The 25,844-nt window shown below is 42.5% G+C and overlaps 1 protein-coding gene across 2 annotated transcripts in view; it reads right to left on the bottom strand.

Moving 5' to 3' along the window:
- LOC127577496 (partitioning defective 3 homolog B-like) overlaps window positions 1-25,844 on the bottom strand; it is a 787,668-nt gene that overhangs the window by 388,542 nt on the left and 373,282 nt on the right. For both annotated transcript variants that reach the window (XM_052028727.1, XM_052028736.1), the window contains exon 10: window positions 21,602-21,730. In XM_052028727.1, the coding sequence (XP_051884687.1) occupies window positions 21,602-21,730 (129 nt within the window). The remainder of the gene's footprint in view (window positions 1-21,601; window positions 21,731-25,844) is intronic.

Genomic DNA, 25,844 nt, shown 5'->3' with positions numbered 1-25,844 from the left:
TACAAATGGCAGAACTAGTTTCCCCTCTCTCTCTACTTTTAGCAATTGTACTTTCTTATCAGTCTTATGTGTTTTTGATGCCATCAGTACTGTGGAGATACAGTTACAGATCGAATGCTTTTTATTTATTTTCCGACTTATGGACAAAATCGACTTGAGGGCATCAGTAAAAGTGAAACCCTTTCATTACCCGGGGACTTCCCATAGCTACAACCAACTGGAATTTTAAGATCCAAAGTTCCCTAACTGAACGTCTGTGCACCTCTGCCTTAATTTTCCTTTGACACCTCTCACAATCTACCTCTTTAACTAAACTTTGGATCAACTGCCCTTATATATCTTTATGCAGCAATGTTAAATTCTGTCTGATAATATTCCAGTGAGGTGTCGTGAGATAAATCAGAATCAGTAAGGGAATTAAGGGTCCTAGGAAGCAGGCAAGAAAGTGGACTTGAGGAATGATAGACCAGCCATAATCTTATTGAAAGGCAAAGCAGGCACGGGGAGCTGAATGGCTTGCTCCTATTTCTTATGAGATATTTTCTTGTGTTAAAGTGGGTATATAAATGCATATTGTTGGTGCTGTGACTGAATACTAGCCAGGCATGATTAGAAATCGTGAAGATTTTCTGGGTTTAAGTCCTGCCTCACCTTCAAGGGAGGAAATGTTCATTAAACAGCAGAGAACTATGAACTTGAGCAGCCAAGCATTGAACTGCTTAAGCTCTCAGATGAGACGTCCACTGCTCACCTCTCACTGTCTACCGAACAAGTGAAGCGCTGCAGAGAGACATCGAAGTGCTTTCTTCAAGATGATGAGCATGGGAGAACTCAGGTTGATTAATGGACACCAAGAATCTGAGAAAAGGCTAAGAAGCTGAATCTGTTCCTGTCTGAAAAAATGTTTCACAGTGACCTACTCAACATTTTCAGATTATGAAGGGAAAAAGTCATGACTGATGCAGGGTACAGTTTGCTAATACAAAGTCATAAGTTACAAACTGAGAGAAAGCAAGAAAGTTAAGTGACTTTATCAGATTTTGGGAAGGTCAAAGCAAAGAGTGTAAATTGGCACCAAGGACACAATATATTTCTGCAGAAAGGAGCAACAGGAGATGTAGTTGAGGCTTTATAGTTTCCTCACAGCTCAATTCTGTGCGTGGAGTGCGAAAAAGAGAAATTTGTGTATTCTTGCAGGAAGCTGTTTTAAGGTACATTGGCACAGTTTAGTAATACAACATATATGACAAAGAAGACGGCCATGTGGCCCATCAAGTCTATGCCGGCTCTCAGAGTATTCCCATCAATCCCATTCCTCCACTTATTCTTGGTAATCTATTCTCTCTCACATGCCCATCAACTCCTCTAATTTTCCTGCCACCCACATACAATTGGCGCCAACTTCTACAGAAGCCAATTACACTACTATGACATCACTTGAGCATATAAAACAACACAAAATAAACCGATTATCTACTGAGAAGCTTTTCACTGCAATACTTTCAATAGATACCTCTAAGATAACAATACTAAAGAAAGGTAATGCGTTTGTACCAACTTTAAACATACAGTTAGATAAATCGTTACAAGACTTTTCAGAGAAATTGTGCAGGGCAGAGGGAGACAGAGGGAGAGGAGAGGAAGAGGAAAAGAGGGGAAGGGGAGAGGGAGACAGGCAGAGAGAAGGGAAGAGGGAGAGGCAAAGAGAAAGGGAGAGGGAGACAGAGCAGAGGGAGAGGGAGAAGACAGGAGCGGGAGAAAGTGGGAGCAGGAGAAAGAGAGGGAAAGGGAGGAGAGAGAGAGGGACAGACAAAGAGAGGGAAATGGAAAAAGCTTTTTTCTAAAAAAATTATGATTAATAATTATGATTAATAACATCACTACAAGAAACCATTCAAAAGTTGTGGTCATACAATGTTTTGCCAGTGAACCTTGAACTTCGAAGGTCACTTATAAATGTCAGTGCTATCATTCCATTCTTCTTTTCTACATTCCTTTTTAGGTTAGGGCTGTTGCTATCCCATCCTTAATAGCCCTTCAAGGTGTTATGATGCACCACCTTCTTGAACCACTGCAGGCAGTCCTGGTGGTGGAGATAACCCAGGCTTTAGATTGAGCAACGAAAGAATGTCACTACAAATCCAACAGATGATGTGAGATTTGTAGAGAACCAGCAGATGGTTGTATTCCCAAGCACCTGCTGCCCTGTTCTTGCTGGCTGAGGCTACAGGTTTAGGAGATGCTGTCAAGGTAACCTTTTTGATTAACTGCATTTTGTACATATATACTTTTCAGCCACAGTATGCTAGCAATGGAGGGATTGAATGTCCAGGGTTGTGGCTGGAATTAAATCATACAGGGCCTAGAACTCCCAGAACATTGTCATAAAGAAATACAGCAGGGAAATAGGCCCTTCGGCCCACCAAGCCCATGCTGACCATCAACCACCCATTTACACATCCTATATTGATGCCTTTTTTTAATTTTCCCCATATTCTCATCAACTTCAGTGGCCAATTAACCTTCTAACCTGCATGTCTTTGGGGTGTGGGAAGAAACAGGAGAACCTGGAGGAAAGCCATGTGGTCACAGGGAGAACGTGCAAACTCCACACACACAACACCGAGGTCAGGATTAAACCTGGGTTTCTGGTGCTACAAGGCAGCAACTCTACCAGCAGTGCCACTGTGCCGCCCAAAAAGAGAAAGGTTGTTGGGGTTGCAGTCATCCAGGCAAGCATTGAATGTTGTGTCACACTCCTGACTTGAGTCTGGTAGATGGTGGAAAGCCTTTCAAGTGTCAGGACATGTCCTGATGTCTTTCTTCATCTAATAGTGCAGACAAGTCAATAACTCGTCAGTTGAAAGGGAATGCCAACTGTAATCCTTCCTCTCAACACACGGGTCAAGTTACTGTTAGCTACTGGTCTAGTTATTGACAGCATGAAACATTCAGCCAGTTGGCATGGCTTCAGTTCCTATCCAATTAGGGAATTCTGCTCAATCATCTGTCTCTGTGAAATTTTATTATTTCTTAAGTATGATAAAAAAGATTCCTGTATCCTGTTTTGGCAGTCCATCTCACTATAAAAAAATAAATCAGAGTTTCATCCAACACCCCTTCCTTGTTCTCCCGTTGTCTCACAAACTGCCCGGAAATTGTTACAAATAGAACTAATTCTGAATCAGTGACCAAAAAAACTGCAGATTTTTTTTTAAGGATTATGTACTAAAAAGGACAATTTTAACAGCTTGCTTAAAAGTTTTTGTTTGAAGTAAAATCAGTTTGTTGTTTGGTCCAAATACTCAAGGGAGAGAAAGAAAAGTTCCAGACACCTGATCTCCAGAAAATCACAAGATTCAGTTCGAATGAAAGAAAACACAATTTTGTTCACACAAGACGTTATTTATAAGAGGATATACAAAGTCCATGTCAAACAATAACCATCTTATTGTGAAAAATAAAGAAAATAAAAACTGTACATGCTGGAAAATTAGAAATGAAGAACAAAAATGCTGGGCATAGTCAGTAGTTCAGGCAGCATCTGTGGAAAGAGAAGTAGTTAACGTTTCAAGCTCTCGAACCTTCAGTCTAGAAGGTTCTTCAGTTGACGTCTAGGACCTGAGACGTTAACTATTTCTCTTTCCATAGGTGCTGCTTGATTTGCTGAGTATTTCCAGCAATTCCTGATATTATTTTGTCCTCTTTCCTTTGCTAAACAATGGTGTTATGGCCAAAATGTAAATATTCTCAACTAGCAAAGCTTATAAAATGTTACAAGTGTGGCGACTCACCGTCTAGTCGGGCGAACCGGCTCGGCAGTCGGGTCGCGCGGTGTCGGAGCGACGAGGCCCAAGATGGCGGCGGGCCTCGTCTTTCCGAGCGACGGGGAGAACCCGCGCGCGGGAAAGTCCTGATGACGTAGGACTTACGTCATTGCCGGTTTTTTTGGGCGGGAGTTTTTCTCCCTTAAAGGGCCCGCACAAGGCGGGAAAATAAACCAGTTCTGTTTGGCAATCCTCCGAGTAGAGTCTTGTTTTATTCCGCGGTAGCAACCGCTACATTGGTGACCCCGACGGTCCAAACGGCTTTTGGACCCGCGAAATGGACGACAGCGCAGCAGCCAACGCAGTGGCCCTCAAGCTGCCCACCTTTTGGACACTTCGGCCCAGCGTCTGGTTTGACCAGGCTGAAGCGCAATTCCACCTTCGGCAGATCACCTCCGACTCCACGAAGTACTACCATGTGGTTAGCTCTCTGGACCAGGAGACAGCCGCCCAGGTTGGAGACTTCATCCAGTCGCCTCCGGAGGAAGATAAGTACCCGGCTTTCAAAGATCTTTTGATCCGGACCTTCGGCCTCTCCCGTCGTGAGCGCGCCGCCCGCCTGCTTCATCTGGATGGCCTGGGGGACAGATCCCCATTCGGCCTGTTCGAATTCCTTCGGATGCCGTTCGGCCTTAAGAACGCCGCGCAGACCTTCCAGCGGCTGATGGACGCGGTAGGCCGAGACCTGGACTTCGTGTTCATTTACTTGGACGACATACTGATCGCCAGCCGTAACCGCCAGGAACACCTTTCCCACCTCCGCCAGCTGTATTCCCGTCTCCGCGATTTCGGCCTCACGATTAACCCGTCCAAGTGCCAATTCGGACTTGACTCTATCGATTTCCTCGGCCACAAAATCACCAGCGACGGGGCAACACCCCTACCCGCCAAGGTGGATGCTATCCGCCATTTTGCCCGCCCCGACACAGTCAAAGGCCTACAGGAATTCCTTGGGATGGTCAACTTTTACCATCGTTTCATCCCTGCAGCAGCCCGTATCATGCGCCCTCTGTTCTCGCTGCTGGCTGGTAAGGGCAAGGACATCACCTGGACTGACGAGGCTGCGGCTGCTTTCGTTAAGGCCAAAGACGCCCTGGCAGATGCCACGATGCTGGTACACCCTAGGACTGACGTCCCGACTGCCCTCACGGTAGACGCGTCCAACACCGCGGTGGGTGGGGTACTGGAACAGCTACTCGAAGGCCGCTGGCAACCCTTGGCATTTTTCAGCAAACACCTTAGACCGCCCGAACTGAAGTACAGCGCTTTTGATCGGGAACTTCTAGCACTGTATCTGGCGGTCCGGCATTTCCGATACTTTCTAGAAGGCAGGCCTTTCACCGCTTTCACCGATCATAAGCCTCTGTCCTTTGCCTTCTCCAAAGTCTCCGATCCCTGGTCAGCTCGTCAGCAGAGACATTTATCCTACATTTCCGAGTTCACAACTGACATCCAACATGTCTCCGGAAAGGATAATGTCGTTGCTGATGCACTTTCCAGACCAACCATCCACAACCTATCCTTGGGTGTCGACTACACGGCCCTGGCTGACGCACAGCAAGCCGACGACGAACTGCCCAGCTACAGAACCGCAGTCTCGGGTCTGCAGCTCCGAGATTTCTTGGTTGGTCCAGGTCAGCGGACCCTACTTTGCGACGTTGCGACTGGTCAGCCCCGCCCTATTGTCCCTGCAGCCTGGCGGAGACGCGTTTTTGACTCGGTACATGGGTTGGCGCACCCATCCATCAGATCTACTGTCCGACTGGTCGCCAGCAAGTTTGTCTGGCATGGCCTGCGCAAACAGGTCAGTGAGTGGGCCAGGACTTGTCTGCACTGCCAGACGTCAAAAATCCAGCGACACACCAAGGTCCCACCACAGCAGTTCGAGCCTACCCGTAGGAGGTTCGACCACATACACGTCGACCTCGTGGGCCCTCTGCCGGTTTCAAGAGGAGCCCGGTACCTCCTTACCATCGTGGACCGGTTCACGAGGTGGCCTGAGGCAACCCCCCTGACTGACATCACAACTGATTCCTGCGCCCGAGCGCTGCTCACAACTTGGGTCTCACGTTTTGGCGTTCCGGCCCACATCACTTCAGACAGAGGCACCCAATTCACTTCCAGTCTCTGGGCTGCATTAGCGAACCTGCTAGGGACGCAGCTGCACACCACCACGGCCTACCATCCTCAATCAAACGGGTTGGTGGAACGTTTTCACCGCCATCTAAAATCGGCCTTGATGGCCCGCCTGAAGGGTCCTAACTGGGTTGACGAGCTGCCTTGGGTCCTGCTCGGCATACGCACTGCCCCCAAAGAAGACCTCCGCACTTGGTCAGCTGAGCTTGTATACGGGGCGCCACTAGTTGTCCCCAGGGATTTCATACCTGCCCTTCAGGACCAAGGGGAACAACCCCCAGCAGTTCTACAAAGACTGCGCGAGAAGCTCGGCGCCTTGGCCCCGATTCCCACCTCATGGCACGGTCAAGCCCCATCCTGCCAGCCCAAGGAACTACGGGACTGTAAGTTTGTTTTCGTTCGCAGGGGCACACCTCGGGCGCCATTGCAACGACCATATGAGGGACCGTTCCGAGTCATACGGAATAACGGATCCACTTTTATTTTGGACATTGGAGGCAGGGAACAGGTTTTCACGGCGGACCGCCTCAAACCGGCCCATTTGGATCTGCAACAGCCTGTCGAGGTTGCCACGCCACGACGCAGAGGCCGCCCCCCTAAGCGGCAGCTGGCACAGCCCACGGACCTTGGGGACTGTCTCGCCGGTTCTGGGGGGGTTGTGTGGCGACTCATCGTCTAGTCGGGCGAACCGGCTCGGCAGTCGGGTCGCGCGGCGTCGGAGCGACGAGGCCCAAGATGGCGGCGGGCCTCGTCTTTCCGAGCGACGGGGAGAACCCGCGCGCGGGAAAGTCCTGATGACGTAGGACTTACGTCATTGCCGGTTTTTTTGGGCGGGAGTTTTTCTCCCTTAAAGGGCCCGCACAAGGCGGGAAAATAAACCAGTTCTGTTTGGCAATCCTCCGAGTAGAGTCTTGTTTTATTCCGCGGTAGCAACCGCTACACAAGTGAAATAAAACTAGTACACAGTCACTTGGGATAGCAACTCTTGCTAATGTACTGAAAATCGCTAGCGAAGATTCAAATGTTTTTAGCTGACAAATATTTCAACAGGTTTTCAGCTCAAAATTTTAAACATGTGCACAGGGTAAAGAATATTTATTTACAATGCATCAGTTATTTAAATAAACAGAAATAAAACTTCAAGTGGTTTGTTTAAACTCATCTTTAATGCTTCCCCAGTGGCAAAAGGATTTACTTAGAAGTTAGGCTTCCTCGTGCAATGCTCATCAATCATCAACTAAGCTCAAGAAAGAAGCAAGGCTGTTGTCAAGTTTTACCAAGGCCCATGATTTGGGCAGACAGAGAAGGGCTAGGCTTTAGAGGAAAGGTACAGTGATTCTCCATTGTTTCCTTGTCAGGTGTTAGATGAAGTCAGAGTTATCTCACAGTGGCCAATACTTGACCACAACTTTGGAAAAATTAAAATCTCACCCCAAAGACGTGAGCATGTTATCTCACATGATGTTCCACTGGTGTATGGAGGAAGTGTGGCTCTATATGCGGTTGCATCTTTCAGAAGAGATGTTAAATCAAAGTTCTATCAACCATCTCAGGTGGATATTTTATCTCCACTATTCCAGGAAGAGCAGCAAAATTCTCCCCAGCATCTGGCAATAATCATTCCTCTACCCAACAGAACGAAAAATCTCATCAATAACTCATCGAAGAAAAAAAACACTGCAGATACTGTGAAATTGAACATAGAACAATACAGCACAGGAACAGGTCCTTTGGCTCATAATGTCTGTGCTGACCATGAAGCCAAATGAAACAAATCTCGTCTACCTCCACATGGTCTATATCCCTCCATTCCCTGCATGTTTACGTGCCTGTCTAAAGGCCACTTTTCTGTCTGCTTCCACCACAAACCTTGGCAATGTGTTCCAGATACCTGCAAGTCTCTTTATAAAAAATTTGGCTTGCACATCTTCTTTAAGCTTTCCCCCTTTCACTCTAAACCTATGCCTTCTAGTATTTGACATTTCTACCATGGGAAAGAGATTCTATCTACCCTGTCTATGCCTGTCATAATTTTAGAAACCTCTATAGAGTTTTCCCTCTGCCTCTGATGCTCCAGGGAAAACAATACAAGTTTGTCCAACCTCTCCTTATAGCTGGTACTCTCACATCCAGGTTGCATCCTGGTGAACCACTTCTGCACCATCCCAGAGCCTCCACAACCTTCCTGTAATGGCTGACCAGAACTGCACACAATACTCCAAATGCAGCCTAACCAAATTTTATACAGCTGTAACATGACTTCCTAACTCTTATACTCAATACCCTTACCGATGAAAGCAAGCATACCATTCACCTTCTTTACCACCCGATCTACTTGTATTGCCACTTTCAGGAAGCTTGTTGCCACTTTAGGGGAGCTGTTGAAAGTACTCACCAGATCAGGCAACATCTATGGAGCAAGGAGCAGAATTAATGTTTCAAGTGAACGACGTTTCATCTGAACTGGAAAAAAAGTAGGAATCAGACATTTTTAAATTGCAGGGAATGGGTAAAATGAAGGGATCCAAGGGAAGGTCTGTGATTGAGTGAGACAAAGAAAGGTGAATGATGATTGGTGGTGGTGGTGCTGCTGCTGGCTGAGACAGGACAGTGAGGGCTTGTTAATCACAGCTGATCTGTCTGGAGGAGACGTAAATAGGAGGTGAATGAGGAGAGAGGGGAAGGAAATGAAACAATGCTGGAAATCTGGAATAAAAGACTGGAAACACTCAGCGGAGCTGGGACCGTCTGTGGAGAGAGAGAAACTGAGTGAACATTGCAATTTAAAGGCAGGTTAATTGTTGAATTTGATGTTGAGTCCTGAGGTCTGTAATGTTTCTAGCTGGAAAGTAAGGTGCAGTTCCTCAAGCTTATGTTAGGTTTCACTGGAAGTGCAAGTGGCCATCAACAGAGGTCAGAGTAGAGTGCAATGAAGAATTAAAATCGCGGGCAATTGGAGGCACAGGGTTACCCCCATGGACCCTGCTGTGGGCAGTTGTCCCTCTTGTTTTGTGCATTACAAAACAGGATCCATTTCAAATGTACATCATTGGTTCAAAAGTGCTTTGGGACGTCACAAGATCATGAATGCTGCTACCTGAATGCCATTACTTCAATCTTTTTTGATAGGTTCTATGCCCAATTAATGCACCTTTGCCTGTGCTGCGTCACAAGAAAACATCGTCACAATTAGTGAGAAGATGCAGGCAGAATCTACAACTCACATCCAAACTCACACGAGTCCACTAAAATGCTTCATAACCTTGTAAGCACTTTGTTTTCAAAATGTGAGAGCTATTATTTTCTTGCTTTACCCTTTAAGGGACAGAGTAATAAAAATCATCAGACTACTTGATGTAATTTTTAATATCCATATAAAGTCATGCTTTTGCTTTAAGACCTAAACGAAGCACAATTTGTTAAAGTTGTTTAGACTTTATGCATCAATTTAAATAGATCTGTTTACTTTAAATTTGTACTCCAAAAGGCACTGTAATGTTATTTGTAAGATTTACAAGGATTTGAGACAGCTGATGCTGACGAACAGATTGTTTTCGTCATTCACAGTTGTCTGAACTAGTTGAAAGGTATCCGGCGTTAAAAGAATTTTTTTTTAAAAATGCTGTCAGTCTCCTTGGGGAGCAGGGCAGGAAGCTGCGTTTGTGTAACACATCGGGACCTTTTGGTACCTGCACATTGCCCTTGACTGCATCCCTGTCAAAATATCTTGAGAGCTGCCTGGCCCTGTCTGACTGTTGCTAGCTGATAAGAAACCAGAAGTCCCCAGAGTCCCATTTCCAGCCAGGAATTGGAAGCAGTCTCCCAGAGATCAAGAATTCAGCAAAGGAAATCAGTCAATTATATTCTGCTTCCATTACTTCTGGCATACCACACAGGGGTTACGCACCACTAGGTGACTGTTGGAGACATGCCATGGCCTCTGTTGTCTACCAGCAAGAGGGGTGGAGTCACAGTTCAAGGGTCACCTCTCAACCTTCCTTGCACAGCAGGGCCAACCCATTGGCAACTTTTCAATGGCTATTTTTGTCTCTGTCTCAACTTCAAACGGCTCAACTGTGACTTTATGTCTTCACACACTGTGAAGTTCTTTCAGGATCAGAGAGAACCATTGCCTCATTATCACAAGGGGATAACAGTTTCCCTCAGAGCCATTAAGAATAGGCACATTTGGTCTACAAATGATCCATGTGGGGTGGGGGGGGAGGGGAGGAGACTTCTTCCATCAAACCACAGAATGGAAGGAGTCAACAAAATAAAAAGATAAAACTTCACACCTCTTTACCTCAGAAAGTGAACACAGCTATCCAGTTACACAGAATACCAGTGAGAATGACATCAAATAGTACTCCGATCAACAGTTTCAGAGTAAATTCTAAACTGTACTCGGTCAACCTGAACCAAGAGCTATCATGAGGTTACGAACTTAAGAATTCAATCCAATAAAGTTCTAATTTTAGAGTCATAGATAGAGTCATAGAGTTAAATTGCACGGAAACAGGCCCTTTGTCCCAACTCACCCATGCTGACCAAGTTGCCTACCTGAGCTGGTCCTGTTTAGCTGCATTTGGCCAATATCCCTCTGAACTTTTCCTATCCATGTGTTTTAAACATAATTGTTCCTTCCTCTGCCACCTCCTTTGTCAGCTGGTTTCACAAACCCACCACCCTCTGTATGAAAGCGTTCCCCCTCTGGTCCCCTTTAAATCCTTCCCCTCTCAACTTAAATCTATGCCCTCTAGTTTTAGACTCCACTTAGTTTTGGATTGGTATTTTCTCTGCCATTCAAAATGATAGCTGCAATACATAATGCAAACCCGAGCTCATCCAAAACTCTGCTGACCCTAAAATCATTCCCTTGCCCATCTGTTTCCTCATTGATCTGCTTTGATTTTGTCTGTTATGGTAATTTGAATGCACGGGAACATAAGAAGCTGCAGACAGTAGTGGACTCAGCCCAATACATCACTAGCACAATCCCTTCCCACCATCAAAAGTATCTACACGAGGCACTGCCTCAGGACGACAATATCCATCATCAAAGATCTCCACCATCTAGGCCAGGCCATCTTCTCATAGCTACCATTGGGCAGGAGGTACAGAAGCCTGAAGTGCCACACCATCAGTTTCAAAAACAACTACTTCCTTTCAATCATTCTGTTCTTGAACCAACCTGCACAACTCTAATCACTACCTCAGTGATAGCAACACTAATAATAGTTTTAGGAAGAATGGGAAATAATTATTTCAAGGCTGGTGAATAATGTAGGCTAAGTGTGGTTATTGTCATGACTTTATAAAGAAATCACACAGAAATAAATGAGTGAAAATGTAACAGAGTTACACATGCTAATGATCATTTCTTACTTACAGGTAATTACCTTAGTTAACAAGTTGCAATACATTACTGCATTGACTTGTCCCTATCACCAAGGGAATAATTTTAACCTAAACAGGACTTGAGCTGACAAGAAGTATCTTAGGGATTCCAGAACTATTGTTAGCAAGTTTAGAGAAAAATTGAGATGTTTAAACAATATTGCAACACTTTTCATTTTTGCATAATATTGGTTATTAGTGATAAATGTTATCTGAGTGGGCAATGGGAAACTGCAGATTAAGGATCTATGATAATCAAAAATGACCATTCTAAGTTAGCGATCCTGATCCTAACTTCTCCAATGGGAACTGGATAGATTTGGATTCTCCACCTGAATCTCTGCAACTATCATCTTATTTACAAACATCCCTGTAATTCTCCATTGTACATTTCTAATCAATCATGACAGAAAGAGAAATATAAAATAAACAATGACCCTTCAAAACCTACATGTGAATAATCTCTAAGCAGCATGTTTTATTACAGACTCTCCAATTTAATTTCCTGAGCAATTGCTAGACTAATCACCACCTGTTTAGAATAGTTTTCAGAGCACAGTTCTAACCTCTCACTTTATACTGCATGTATGAACACAGGACTCAAATTGACCACTGCAAATGACTTTGGCTACCAAATATTTACTTAGTATAAGAATAGTCCATATAGAGCTTTGTACCTATTCTATCATTAAATTATATCATGGCAGTTCCAATTAAGTTTCTTGAATTTCATGACTTAAGTTACTTCCACGGTCCTGGGGATAATTATGTTGAGTCCGTAGTTAATGTTAGCTATGGTAATATCAGCATTTTAGCCTGAACCCTGCGTTTCAAAAATTTGTGCACGAGACTAGTCCTGAGGCATTCCTCAGCATGGAAACAGGCCTTCACTCAACAAGTTTGCACTGCTCATCAAACACCCATTTGCACTAATCCTACACCAATCCCAGTTTTACTCCCCATACTCGCATTATCTCCCCCTTGATTCTACCACTCACCTATATATTAGCAGTCAATTTACAGCAATCAATTAACCTACCAAGCCCACAGGTCTTTGGGTTGTGGGAAGAAACTAGAGCACCCACGCAGGGAAAACATGCAAACTCCATACAGATAGCACCCGAGGTCAGGATTGAACCTGGATCACTGAGCTGTGAGGAAAAGGCTCCACTTGGTAGGTCACTTACTGATACTTCTCCCTCAGCCATCATCATCATCATCAGAATATCGAATTATCTAGTTATTATCACAGTTTTTTTTGTGGGGATTTTTGCAATGTAGAAAATTTGGCTGCAGTACTTCCTGTATTACAAGGGGGACAACAATTCAAGGACACTCCAGTGGCTGTAAAGCTTTTGGAAATATCTCCAGTTTGTGAGAAGTGCCACATAAAGACAAGCCTTTCTAACAATCTTTTTTCCCCACAATGAATTTAATCTCAATGCATTTATTCTTATAATCTTCAAGCCCTCTTTAAAGTAGACAGTCATCCAGTTCCTTTTTAAAAAGTGTTGAGTGACCTAGCATTAACTGGTTTAATCAGCAGCCTATCCAATCTCCCTATTACTTATGCAGTGAAAATAAAATTACTTCTAAATCCAGATTCAAAGCTTGGGAATAAGAGTTCAAATGCAAGGAGGATTCATACCCCAAAAGGATTCTGTTATTACAACAATTGTTAGCATATTTGAATCTAAAGCTCTGAAGACAAAATTTGCTTATCTGTCCCTGACATCACACAGTGCTGTCTGGCTTGCATTCCTTCAGGATAATTCAGCAATACATTTTCTCAATAAATTTCAAGTTATGCAAACAATGGTGAATTAAGTCAGTTAATTCAAACCTCAGAAACAATTTCATGCCTTATTCCAAAGTGTTAAACGAGAGGAAAAGCAACAAAATTGGGTTAACACATTCCCATTTGGGCTTTAATTTACACAAGTGTTGCCCCTTAAGTAAAAGGTTGCAGATACTGGAAATATGGAACCAAGAACAAAAGAAAATGATGGCAACACAGAACAATTCGGTTTAGTAACCGGAGAAAGCAGGAGTTACCATTCAGATGTAGCCCTTCTCCAGACTGGAAATAAGAGGATGTCGTAGAGAAGGAGTAATGTAGGTGTACAGAAGTAACTCCAGTGACCAGGATGGGGAGAGATGCAAAATGATAAAGATAAAGGAAGGCAGAAGGGGACAGATACAAGGGTGGAATGATGTACTTGACTCAGTCAAGTAAAAGTCAGAAGCATAAGGCCATTAAAGAAACACAAGGGCATAATTAGTTATGGAAGTAAGAATCCTGTTGAGGTTGAAGAAATAGCTTGGGAGCCCCAAGGAACAGGGACAAAAGCTGAATGATACAGCCAAGGTTAGAAATTAGTAACAACATTGCTCAAATCGGAGGGTTTCAGATTGCCAAGGAGAAAGACAATTTATTATTCCTGAAGCTGGCACTTAACTTCAGTGGTACAAAGTACTAAGCCAATAACAAACAATAAAAGTGGCAATGGAAGGAGGACATAAAGTGGCGAGACACAAGTAACTAAGGAACAGACAGACAGAGAACAAAACAGACGTTCTCTAATGTATACCTTCTGCTAATGTAGCAGACTGCCCTGCAACCAAACAGTTTATTTAGAATTCTCTGAAATCAAGAGTCCTAGCATTGACACTTCAGTGTAGTGTGAACCAATTGTTAACTGTGTTTCAACCTGTATCCCCAAAGGTCACATTTCCCAATTGCTTCAATAGCATTTTAGAAACTCAGGGCTCAGCACCTATACGTGCAGTTCAAAGAAACTTTTAGGAAATATCTATAATGTGTTTGCACATACACAGAATTCCCTCCAGCATTTACCAGCTCCCTATCTGCATCATCCAGGCTCTGCTGAATATACATGAAGTGCAGCCAGACAGGAAACAGGAAGGATTACTTCAACTGTAACCTTTTTTTCTTCCTCGACCTGTTAGCCATTGTGTAAACAAGAGTTTCATCAAGTCAGAGATCTGCTTCCAATGCCAGTGTGTGGCACAATCTGTACTTCAGAAATACACATAATGGGGGGAAGCAAGGCATGAAACAGTGGAGGCTTGTGGTCAGACTACACACAGATCTTTTCATTTATTATTCCAAAATGTCAAATAATAATAAAGACATCTATATATCCTCTGGTGGGGAAACACACAAATGACTCGTAGCTGCTGCTGTTTTAATGCTGACAGAACCTGCAGAGAGTGGTAAACACAGCCCAGTCCATCACAGGCTCGTCAACTCCTTCCATCCAGTCCATTTTCACAGTGCATTGCTTCAGGAAGGCTAGTAGTATTATCAAGCATGGCTGCCACCCTGGCCATTCCCTTTTCCCTCTTCTTCCTTCTGGGAGAAGATACAGAAGCTTGAAAGCCTGGATGTTCAGACTTAAGAACAGCTTCTTCCTCACTGCTATCAGACTCCTGAAACAATCACCTCTTTCACATCCACTTCTCAGTAGTGTTGCCACGTTCTCGTCCCCTTAATACTACCATTCTCAGCTATTCCATTATTGACACTTCAGCATTTCTTTTTGCACTACAATCTTTGCACCATTCTGCTGTTTATGCTCGTCATGAATTTATTGTTGTATTTGGATTTATTATTACCGTGTATACTGATTACTCTGTGAGCTTCATGCGAACAAGGAATTTCATTGCACTCTGGTGTATATGATGATAAACTAATCTAACCTGGTTGATTGAAAAGATCTCATTCTTTGTTATGTCTACGTATTTTCTCCCAAGAAGTTTTAGAGTTTGAGGTACCGTATGCTAAGCTATTAAAAGATAGATCCTGATGTGACTGAAAGCATTGTCAGAAAGATGAATAAGGGAGAGAAGTGGAGTGATGAAGTTTAAGAAGGAATCCTAAGGGGTTGGTGGAAAGGCAGCAGAAGTCTCTTCTCAAGGATAAAGTGATGCACAAAGCAAAATAAAAGACTTGCACTTACATAGCATCTTCCACATTCTCATGATGTCCCAAATGCTTGACAACAGAGAGGGTTAAGGGATATTGTCAGGAGATAGAACTGGGAGCTGTTGATATAATTTCAGAGGCTGGTTTTATGGAATAAAAAACAGAACTCTGGAAGAACTCAGTGGGTCAAGCAGCATCTGTAGAGGCAAAAGGTGCAAGTTGACCTTTCAGATCAAGACCCTGCATCAGGACCTGCAGTCCAGATCTGCAGTCTCTTGTCTACAAGGCTGCTTTTAGACCTGAGATGGTGTCGTCAAGCAGCAGCTCAGGTCCAACGACCCAGAAATTTGACTGCAGAGCTTTTATCAGTGCCGGGCATATGCAAACCAGCTTTTTCTGCAGTGTAATATAATGATGGTTTCCAAATACAATAGCGCCAATCCAGAAATTCAGCCAGGCACATCTGGTCATGAACCAAGTTTGAGCCAATGACATCCTCTCTCTTTTGGATATGTGCACATTGTCATTCCCCTTAGTTCAAAAGTTGCTACGTGAAATTTCTGCACATCGTTCCAAGTGAGTCAGCTGTTGGACACTTTCAGCTGAGTTATAGAAGGCCTTGATGAAAAGGTCCCAGCCCGTCACTGGGGACCCAATTTAGTTAGGTTCCCTTTAAGTCATTAACAACTGCTCCACTTTACGTCCCCGGCTTTTGCCCCCTCCCCCCACCCACTCACCCTCCATACTGTTGATCCCTATTTCCTCACCAGCAATACCCCACCACACACCTTGCCACTACACACCCACTGACTTTCTATTACAATCAATGATAAGGCCTGAGTCAGCAACATAACAAACCTCACCTTCTACAGTCAATATTGCTTCTAGTGACTGAAGGGTTGGCTGGGAACAAGAAACAGACTTAAGGTGGTTGGCAAAGGACCCAAGGAAGACATGAGAAAAATACACCTTACACAGTGATCCGCATTGAAATGCACCGACTGAGTGGTTAGTTGAAACATATGCAATAGGAGCTTTCATAAAAGAATTCAAACAATATTTGAAGGGAAATGGCAGTGGAACCAATTATATCAGTCTATCAAAGATCTGGCACTGTCATGAATTGCCTTCTATGCTCTAACATCCCATGGTTTCAAGAAGTACTTCAATGTCTATAAAGAGTTTTGAGACACCTTGAGGTTGTGAATCCTTTTAACCTCCTGAGGGAAAGTTTCTCACAGTCTCTAACTCACTAAATATTTTATCAAACATAATTCTGGAATACCTATCAAATCCTCCATTAAACATCCTTGATAAATTGGCTTTGTGGCATCACATTTTAGAACTTCCACCAATTTAGGAACCATCATGTTCCACACAGAATTTAATTATCTCTGTTTGTACTGGCTCTTAAAACCATCAATCACATCCTTAAACAGTACACACCACTTAATCTGGGTGTCTATCTGTATGTTCGCTTATTGATGAAATACTCCAATTTAGGATACAGAAACAATGCCACACTTCACAGGGATATAAACCCAAGATCAATATTCATCACTTCCATTCTCTTTTCACCATGTACCTTAATGTTGCTACCATTGAAAACAAACCAATATTTACATCTCTATACAGCAACTCACATGCGACAAAATTAAGTGCTTTATTAAAAGGGAAAGGAAGAGATAGAGGGAAGGGAGAGTAGTTGGGTGGTGATCAAAGAGGCATGATTTTAAAGAGGCTTTTTGTATCATGAAGACAAGGTAATTTTGGGAAGGAACTCCACAGAGCAGGACACATTTTACAAACCTAGCCAACCATGATAAGGTAGGGAATTAAAAACCATACGCCTTGTCTGAATGTAGGGTCATAACTGAGTTGGCAACAACAATAAATAATGTAAAAGGAATGAAAGAACGTTAAAATCACTGGGCCGTGATGACTAACAGAGAGCAGTGGTGATTGTGCAGAATTACGTTTTTACATGAGCCCAGGAAAACGAGTCCTAGAATAAACGTTCTTCTTTCTGGCATCCCACCATACACCCTCTGTACAGCTGAGGTCTTCCTAAACTCTGCTGCTCGTTCCCAAACACACAAGTCCCATTCATCCAGAACTAATTGTACCTGTGGCCTATAACAGCAGCAGGACCTTGACTTTGAAATCCTTATCCCTATTTACAAATCCCTCGCCAACCTCCCCCCTCCCTGTATCTGCAATGCTCTAAGCTGCTCATGCTGCTGTAGCTTTGACCCATTTGCACATCCCTGATTTTCACTGCCCTATTACTGGAGGCACACCAGCAATACAGGGGCAGTGAAATTCATGTGATATAACCTCTCCACCCAGCTACCTTTCTCACATATTCCTTAAAATCTCCCCTTATGACTAAACCTTGGGTCACAAGTCCAAACCCAACGTCAAATTTTGATGACAACTCTTCCCTTCAGTGCTCTAGGATGTTTTACAACGTTAAAGGTGCTATACAAATATAGCATGCCTTAACGCCATCGCGGAAAGCAAGGCTACACAGCTGTAGAATGATGTAGTTGCACACTAGAGGATCAAAATGCAAGACGACTTCCTGCAAGAAAACAATATAGTGGTCAGCGCGTGCAGACGTCTGTCATGTTGAGACGGCAGAAGCAGCTCCGGTGAGGGGGGGTGGGGGGCTGGTGGGAGAACGACGGAAAGAGGAGGCTGCCTCTGCTGTCTTCCCTTTCATTAAAGAGGTGCTGTTCTTTGGTGACAAGAGGGCTATTCAATGAAAGGCTTTTGTTTTACAGCTGTCACTGATAATTCCACAGACCAGGAAGGTGGTAATTAATTATTCTTTAAAGGCCCACCCCATACAATGTGTTTGAGAAAGCAAAGTATTTTTTTCAAAAAAGCCCTTGTGTGTCCTCAGAATCCTTTTAACATCAGTTACAAAGAATTGGGATTAACTTAATATCCTCTTCTTTGTTTTGATCTGTTTCCATAGACTTAATTTTCTTTCGGCTCATCTCACTATTTAAATAGCAGCCTTCAAGAAGATAAACAAGAATGGTGAAAGGAATGGAGTGCCTGGCATTGTGAGGAAGACTGATTTAACACGCATACAAAGAATTGAAATAGCACGAGTGCAAAAGGTACTGCGTTATTCATCTGCAAACGTACAGATGATGAAGCTGAATTGTCAGTTAGTTTATTCCTCAACATTTCATTTTTAAGAACACAATGATTAATCATTGATGGAAAAAAATCTTTCAAGCGAATACCCAGAAATAATAGATCAACACACATTACAACTGTTTTACCTAGAAGTGACAAAACTTTAATAAAGCACTGCCAATTATGCAATAAAGACAGACACCAAGTTGACATCCAAGTACTTACTATTTAATAGTGAAGGATTAAAATAAACCTACACATGGTCATCAATTAATGTTTTAATTGCATCAAGAAATGATGTGCATGAACAATGATGAAAAACTTAATGCAGTATGTGTGTCTGATGGCTTGAAGTTGAGGAAGCCAAATATATAACTGGTAGGTGTGAGACTATATAATGCAACAATATTGTTGAATTTATATAACATCTTTCACGTGGAAAACATTCTAAGACACTTCAGAGGAGATTTACCCAACAAAATCCAATAAAAGCCACAAAATGAATTTTAGACCTATTCACCAAATGCTTGCTCAAAGTGCTAGGCTTTAAGGTGTGTGTTGAATGAGGAGAATTAAAGATGAGGAGAAGCCAAGATGAGGTTTTTGGAAGGCTTTAGGCAGCTGTAAACATGACCATCAACAGTGAAGCAATAAAAATCACTATGTGTAGGAACTGCAGATGACACTAAGTAGCCAAGTCACGTTCCAAATGCAAAAGTGGAAATATATACCGTAGCTGCCCCCATCCCTCCCCCCGCCCCAATAAGTTTGCCCCGAGTTTCAGTCCCATATTTAAACATGTACTATGGAATACACTTCTCATCAGCTAACCCTAACCTTCCCACAAGCTTTGACATAAAGTATTTCATAGGTAATGAATTCCTTGTTGAAAGGAAGCCACTATTGTTACAAGAACAAAAGTAGATCACTTAGCCACACAAGCTTATCCCTCTACTCCAATAGATCAAGGGTGGTCTACATTGCAACTCTATTTACCCACTTTGGTTACATAGCCCTCAGTGGTCCTGTCCGACAGAAGTCCATCTCAGTTTTGAAGAAGATTCTAATACAGGAGGAGACTATTTAGCCCATTGAACCCTGGCCTGGTCTCCATTCAATTAGTCCCATTCCCCTCCTCTTTCCCCACCACCCATGCCTTCAATTTGTGACTACTGACCTTAATGGTCAAAATAAAGACCATAAAAGGACTTCCACCTCCATGCTGCCTCATGCACCATTCCGAAGTCTGTTTTTCACAAAGAAGCTTATTCACAATCACAAATAAATGTGAGGAAGCAAATTAACAAAAATAATTGAAAGATGTGCACCTAGATCTTAGTCTAATGCCACACTTTACTCAGTGAGAACAAACACAACATCAGCTCAGCTGAAGTGACTTGTTGCAGCAGGTAAAACCAGCATTCATCTGGGAGGAACAATAACTGTCACCATCTTTCATGCTTCTAACTCGCTTTACCTTTGCACTATTGAACACAGCTGCACTAAACTTTGCCTCACTATTCTGAAAACAACCCAAATGGCTCTGCAGCTAGTAATAGTATCCGGCTACAAGAGCGTTCACAATATATTGTTTTTTTTCCCAATCGTATTTAGATAAGAGCTTAACAAAATAAATGGCATTCAACCTCGGTAAGTGTGTGGCCAGGAAAAGTGATTCCTCTGCAATAAATTTTAAGGAGGGGAGAGCAAACAATGAGGAGGATGGGAAGAGACAGTGAGATTTCAAAAATGCTCTCTGCAGGAGATAATAAAAAAAATTAAACAGAAGTCGGAAATCCTTCGTTTCCTTCCTTGCTCAGGAATTAGTGCAGGGTAAAATCACCTGCATCTGCTGCTCAAACAAATCAAACCGAGAAACAGAACAGGAGGAATCTGTGCGTGCGAGTGTGGGTGGTGGGGAGAGGGTCAGGGAGGGAGTCAGAGAGTAGGTAAGTGGGCAAGAAGAGTGAAATGCATACGAGAACAAAGATATAAGAATCAATAAACACACATGTGGATTGATAGTGAGGGCTCTGATGGGTTGCTTCACAGTTTAGACACATTAGGGTAATGTTTAGCATGATAAAGGAACAATAAAAAGACCATAGATGAAAGAAAGAGAAGGAAAGAAAAAAGGAAAGACTACCTCAACGGTGTATTTAGATGTACCTTGTTTTCATCAATAGCTTATCTTTAGCTCTTCATCTGAATCGAGTTATAAGACAATTCCTAAAAATGTACTGAATAATGAACTTATTAGAAAATGCACATCTAACTGTGAAATAAGCAAAAGGTAATATAATGCCTAGTAATAAGCTTCGAACCAGCAATTCGATCAGCAGATCAGATGAGTCATAAATTGCAAGAGCAAAGCTCAAGTCATTTAAAAATTTCTTCAGAAGCCAGAGATTGAATTATTTTTTGAAACTGCACCATCAAATGTTTGGAATTCTTCACATTATATAGTAATTTTATCCATTATGGACAAGCTGAGTACAGTATAAACTATTAGGTCAAAATGAAACACTCATTGAGATAACGGTAATGGCAGTGCTGAGGGGAAAGGCGTATGGTAAGTGCTGCATACAAAATGATTCCAGGTCACAATATGATGCTACCTGTGGTTTCTAGCCACACACTGCTGAGAAACATCCCACACCACTGTAAACCACACCATCTCACAGGCATGGTTATCACAGGATGATGGAAACAGATTCATCCACAAGAACAGGACCTCTTCCAGCCTGTTCCAATTAGATTGTAGCTGATCTGCATTTTACCCACCTTAGTACTGTATCACTCATACCTTTGCCTCACAAAAAGCTCATCATCTCGCAGTTTTGAATTATCAACCATAGCCAGAATCAGCAATCTGTTGGGAGAAATGAGTCCCAGATTTCCACCAATCTTTGTGAGAAAAGGTGCTTCCTGACATCACCACTAAATGCCCTCACCCTAATGTTAAGGTTATGTCCCCACTATTTTGGACTCCAAGCACCAGATGAAACAGGCTCTAGCTGACACACCAATCCTTTAATCATTTTAAAAGATCTAAACAGCTTTTGGGAGAAGAGAGTTCTAGATTTCTGCTGACCCTTAAGTGAAGCACTCCTTAAAATAAGAAGTAAATATACGTTACCAATTCTCGGGGTATGAAGACATCTTCTTGACGTGCAACCACAAGTGAAACAGTCTCTCCATGTTTAGTACCACGCAGCATTCCAACCAGTTCCTCCTGAGTCTTCCCCACGATATCAATGCCATTCACCTATTGAATAATTAAAATTTAACTTACAAGTGCAGAGATAACCACAGGAAAATTGCATCGTAAAGAAAGTGAAGCTAATACAGCTTTGCCATATAAGCAAAAATAAAATGAACTGAATAAAAATTTGCATTTCTGGTTCACTCTCCATGACTTTGGACTTCCCAAGGTGCTGCACAACCAATGAAGTAGTTTCTGAAGTACAGTTGTGAGCTTTTTGTAAATGATGCTGGCCCATGGATGCATATCAGGCAAAAGCTGAAGGACAACTTTTTTTTCATTAAAAGAGAGAGAGGTGGTGAGGAAAGAATTCTAGAGTTATACAAGAAGTTAAATTCTATTGAGAGGGTGGTAGGGAGAATCACAGATTTGTGTGGGAAGGTGAAAAGAAGGTGTTAGTAGCCAGGCTCATCATATCCATCGTTGTTATTTTCAATAATTAAGCCACTTAAGAAACACAGAAATAATTTGCAACACCAACACATTGTCTTTGGTACCCATTTAGAACTCTGTTCCCTTGATTGCAACTTCATCCTTCTCTTAGTAAGTGCCTGAAAGTGAATCAGACTGTTTGCCACCACGGAGTCAAATCTGATCCAGAAATGAGATTCAGATCTCTAGTGTAACCCATTTCTACCTCCATAATATTGCTCAAATCCATCCCTAATGAAAACCCCATCTATTGCCGAAACTCTTATTGGTGCCTTTGTTGTCTCTAAATTTGACTATTCCAATGCAGTCCCAGCTAACTTCCTTCATTTGGCCATTTATAAATTTGTGTTCCTTCACACATCTGTAGCCATGTCTCAAATTGCACCAAGGCTCCTATTCACCCATCAGCCCTGTGCATGCTGACCTCCGTTGCCTGCCAGTCAAGTAACACCTCAGTTTTAAAATTCTAACCTCTACTTTCAAATCCCTCTGTGGGCTTGCCCCTCTCTAACTTGAAAATCAGTTCTAGCCCTAAAACCCTGAGACACGTGTCTTCAGTCCCAACTTTGAATGTTGTTATTCTTCCATTGGCAACCTTGCTTTCATCTATGATTAGGAATTGTAATTCCATCTTAAATTTCACCTCTCTCTCTCTCTTTCCTTTTTGATGAAGTTCCTCACAATCTAGTCCCAGAACAAAATCATCCATTCAAATAGGTCTTTATGTGGTTGTGTAGGATTTATTTATAATGCCTATAACGTACCTCCAGATACTCTGCTACAGTCCTAAATGGTCAACCACTTATTCTTAGACAATGCTCTCTAGTTCTAAATTCTACAGTGGGGAAAACATCCTCCTGGCATCTTCCTCCAAATCTTGTTTAATGTGGGGAAGTTGAATGTAGGAAAGTGTGAGGTCATGCATTCAGTACGAGGAATCAAAAGGCAGATTATTATCTAAATGGAGAGAGACTACAAATATGCGGTTCAGAGGGATGTAAGTGTTCCAGTGCACGAACTAGAAAATGTTAGTAGGCAAGTCCAACAAGTAGTTAAGGAGACAAATGGCCTGTTTGCTTTCATAGCAAAAGGGGTTGGAGTTTAAGAAAAAGGTTTTATTCCAGGTGTACAGGATGTTGGTGATGCTACAGCTGGAATACTGTGCACAGTTTTGGTCCCCTAACCTATATAGGATATATAGGTTATATATCGTAGTATTGGAGACAGACCAAAGGCTAATTTTTGGGATGAGAGTACTGTACAATCAAGAGAGGCTGGACAGTTTGGGTTTGTATTACTTGGCATTTAGAAGAACGAGGGGTGAACTTATTCAAACATACAAGATCGTAAGGGGGCATGAAAATGTAGATGTTGAGATGTTTTCCCCAGTGAGAGAGTCACGAACAGGGGAACATAGCTACAAAATAAGGGGCCGATCATTTAAAATTGAGATGTGTAGAAATTTCTTCCCTCAGAGAGTTGTGAACCTCTGGAATTCTCTGCCCCTGAGGCTGGTGGTGCCAGATCATTAGATGTACTTAAGGTAGAGAGAGATAAATATTTGAAATATCAAGGAATAGAAGGCCAAGGGGAACTGACACAAAAGAGGAGATGAGGCCAGCACAGATCAACCATGATCATATTGAATGGCGGGGCAGGTTTGAGAGGTCTGGTGAGCTACTCCTGCTCCTATCTTCTTGTCTTTTCTTGTGTTTTAAGAAATCACATCTTGCTCATGTCAATTTCAGTGGGTTTAGCCTATTCTTTTATCACTGACTTACAAAGAAAGTTGCTTGTGAATTTACACTGCACAGACTCCAAAGGAAGTATATCCTCCTTTGATTACAGAGACCAAACTTGCACATGGTATTCTAAATCATGTCTTGTCTAAGACCAACAGAATCTTACTGAGACTTCTTTCTGTATTCCAGGTCCCAAGTGATAAAAGCCACATACTATTTACATACACAACAGTTTGCAGCACCTGCCAATTTCTTTCCTGCCTCTCATAAATAAGCACATCAGCATGCATCCGTATGTCAACATTTCTAAGTTTCTCGACATTTAGGAAATACTCTGTTATTCCATTCTTCCTATCACAGTGCCTAACCTTACTCATTTACCTTCTTGTCCACTAACTTAACCTGTTTCTATCCCCTTGCAGATTCCGTGCTTTCTCCTCACAGCTCACCTTCCCTCACATCGTTTGATCAGTACTCTTGAATATGTTACACAGACTTCTCATCATACATAATGAATAGCTGAGGGTTTAGGTCTGATCTGCATGGAACCCAAATAATAGCTGTCTGCCAACCTGAAAATGACCCAGTGATTCAGACTCTGTCTTCTGTCATTTAACCAGTTCTCTCTCCAACCCCATAAGTTTTATGTCACAATTTTTGTGTGGTACCTTATCAAATCCAGATATACTGCATCCACTAGTTCCCTCAATCTAATCGATTATTTATATCCTTAAAATCATCTTAGTTTGGCAAACGCAATTTCCTTTTATAAAATCATATTGATTCTGCCTCTTTATGATTTTCTAAATGCTTTGTTACATCCTAAATGATGGATTCCAACATTTATTGACAGCGGATATCAGGCTAACCTGTCTATGATACACTGCTTTTTCTCTCTACCATTTCATGAATAGTGGCATTCCATTTGCTGCCTTCCAATCTGCTAGAAATACTTCAGAAAATTATCACTAATGCATCCTCTATCTCTGCAGTCCTGGGATGCAAGCTATCAAGGTCCAGGGGTTTTGTCTGGTTTCAGTCCCCTCATTTTGGGCAATACATGTTCCTTTTTAGAGCCTCACTTGAACTTCCATCATAGCCTGGATTAAATTGCAGGTCACACCTTTCTAATAGACTGAACTTTAACTCTGTTACAAATGGAGCATTTTACTTCCAGTGATGACAGTCATAAACACAGTGAGCCTGCTCTGGATGACATAAGATGACAACATGATGACAAGGACAGCAAGGCGAACAATTCAATCTATATTTTACCCTTTTCATCAACACCGTCCTTGCATTTCCCATCAACTTCCCAATGTCACGGTCTCAAACTTCTCCTCACAAAAATTCACAACAGATTCAAAACAAAACATTTCAAAATTCTTTCTACAATAAGAATGAACATTGACTGCATGTATGCCATGAAAGGGCTGCAGAAAATAGCAGGACAATAGGCTGTCAGACGATGCCACCAGACCTATTGAATAAACAGTTGAATGATTCTTCAGTTCAGCCCAGACTTGTGGCTCTATTATTAAGACCTCAAGCTTTGCCTTTGTATTTTCGATTCAGTGTCATGAGGCTTAAAGCAGGAGTTGGGGAGAACAGCTCCATCATCTCTGCTATGTGCCACACTTGATGGAAATTGCTATCTGAGATTGAGTACTGGCCTGTGGTGGTAACGGTGGCAACTGAAAAAAAGCGGCACGATTTCCAGTCCTGCTCAGTGGCACTCACTGGAACAGTAACTTAAAGACGGGGTTCAAGGTGAACCCAAATTCCACACTTCCTCCTTCACCCAATGTCCTGTCTCTTAATTTGCCAACATTCAACATCCAGGCTTAGAATTACTTTAAAAAATAATGCTGAGAAAGAAAGTAGTGCAGCAATTATATCATAACCTTCATTACTTTGGAAAGCTTCAAAATTGTTTCATAGGG

This window comes from Pristis pectinata, chromosome 1, assembly GCF_009764475.1.
Source record: "Pristis pectinata isolate sPriPec2 chromosome 1, sPriPec2.1.pri, whole genome shotgun sequence".
NCBI classification, from domain to species: domain Eukaryota; kingdom Metazoa; phylum Chordata; class Chondrichthyes; order Rhinopristiformes; family Pristidae; genus Pristis; species Pristis pectinata.
Note: the sequence above shows the minus strand (reverse complement) of the source record. Positions and strands in the feature narration are given on the sequence as shown.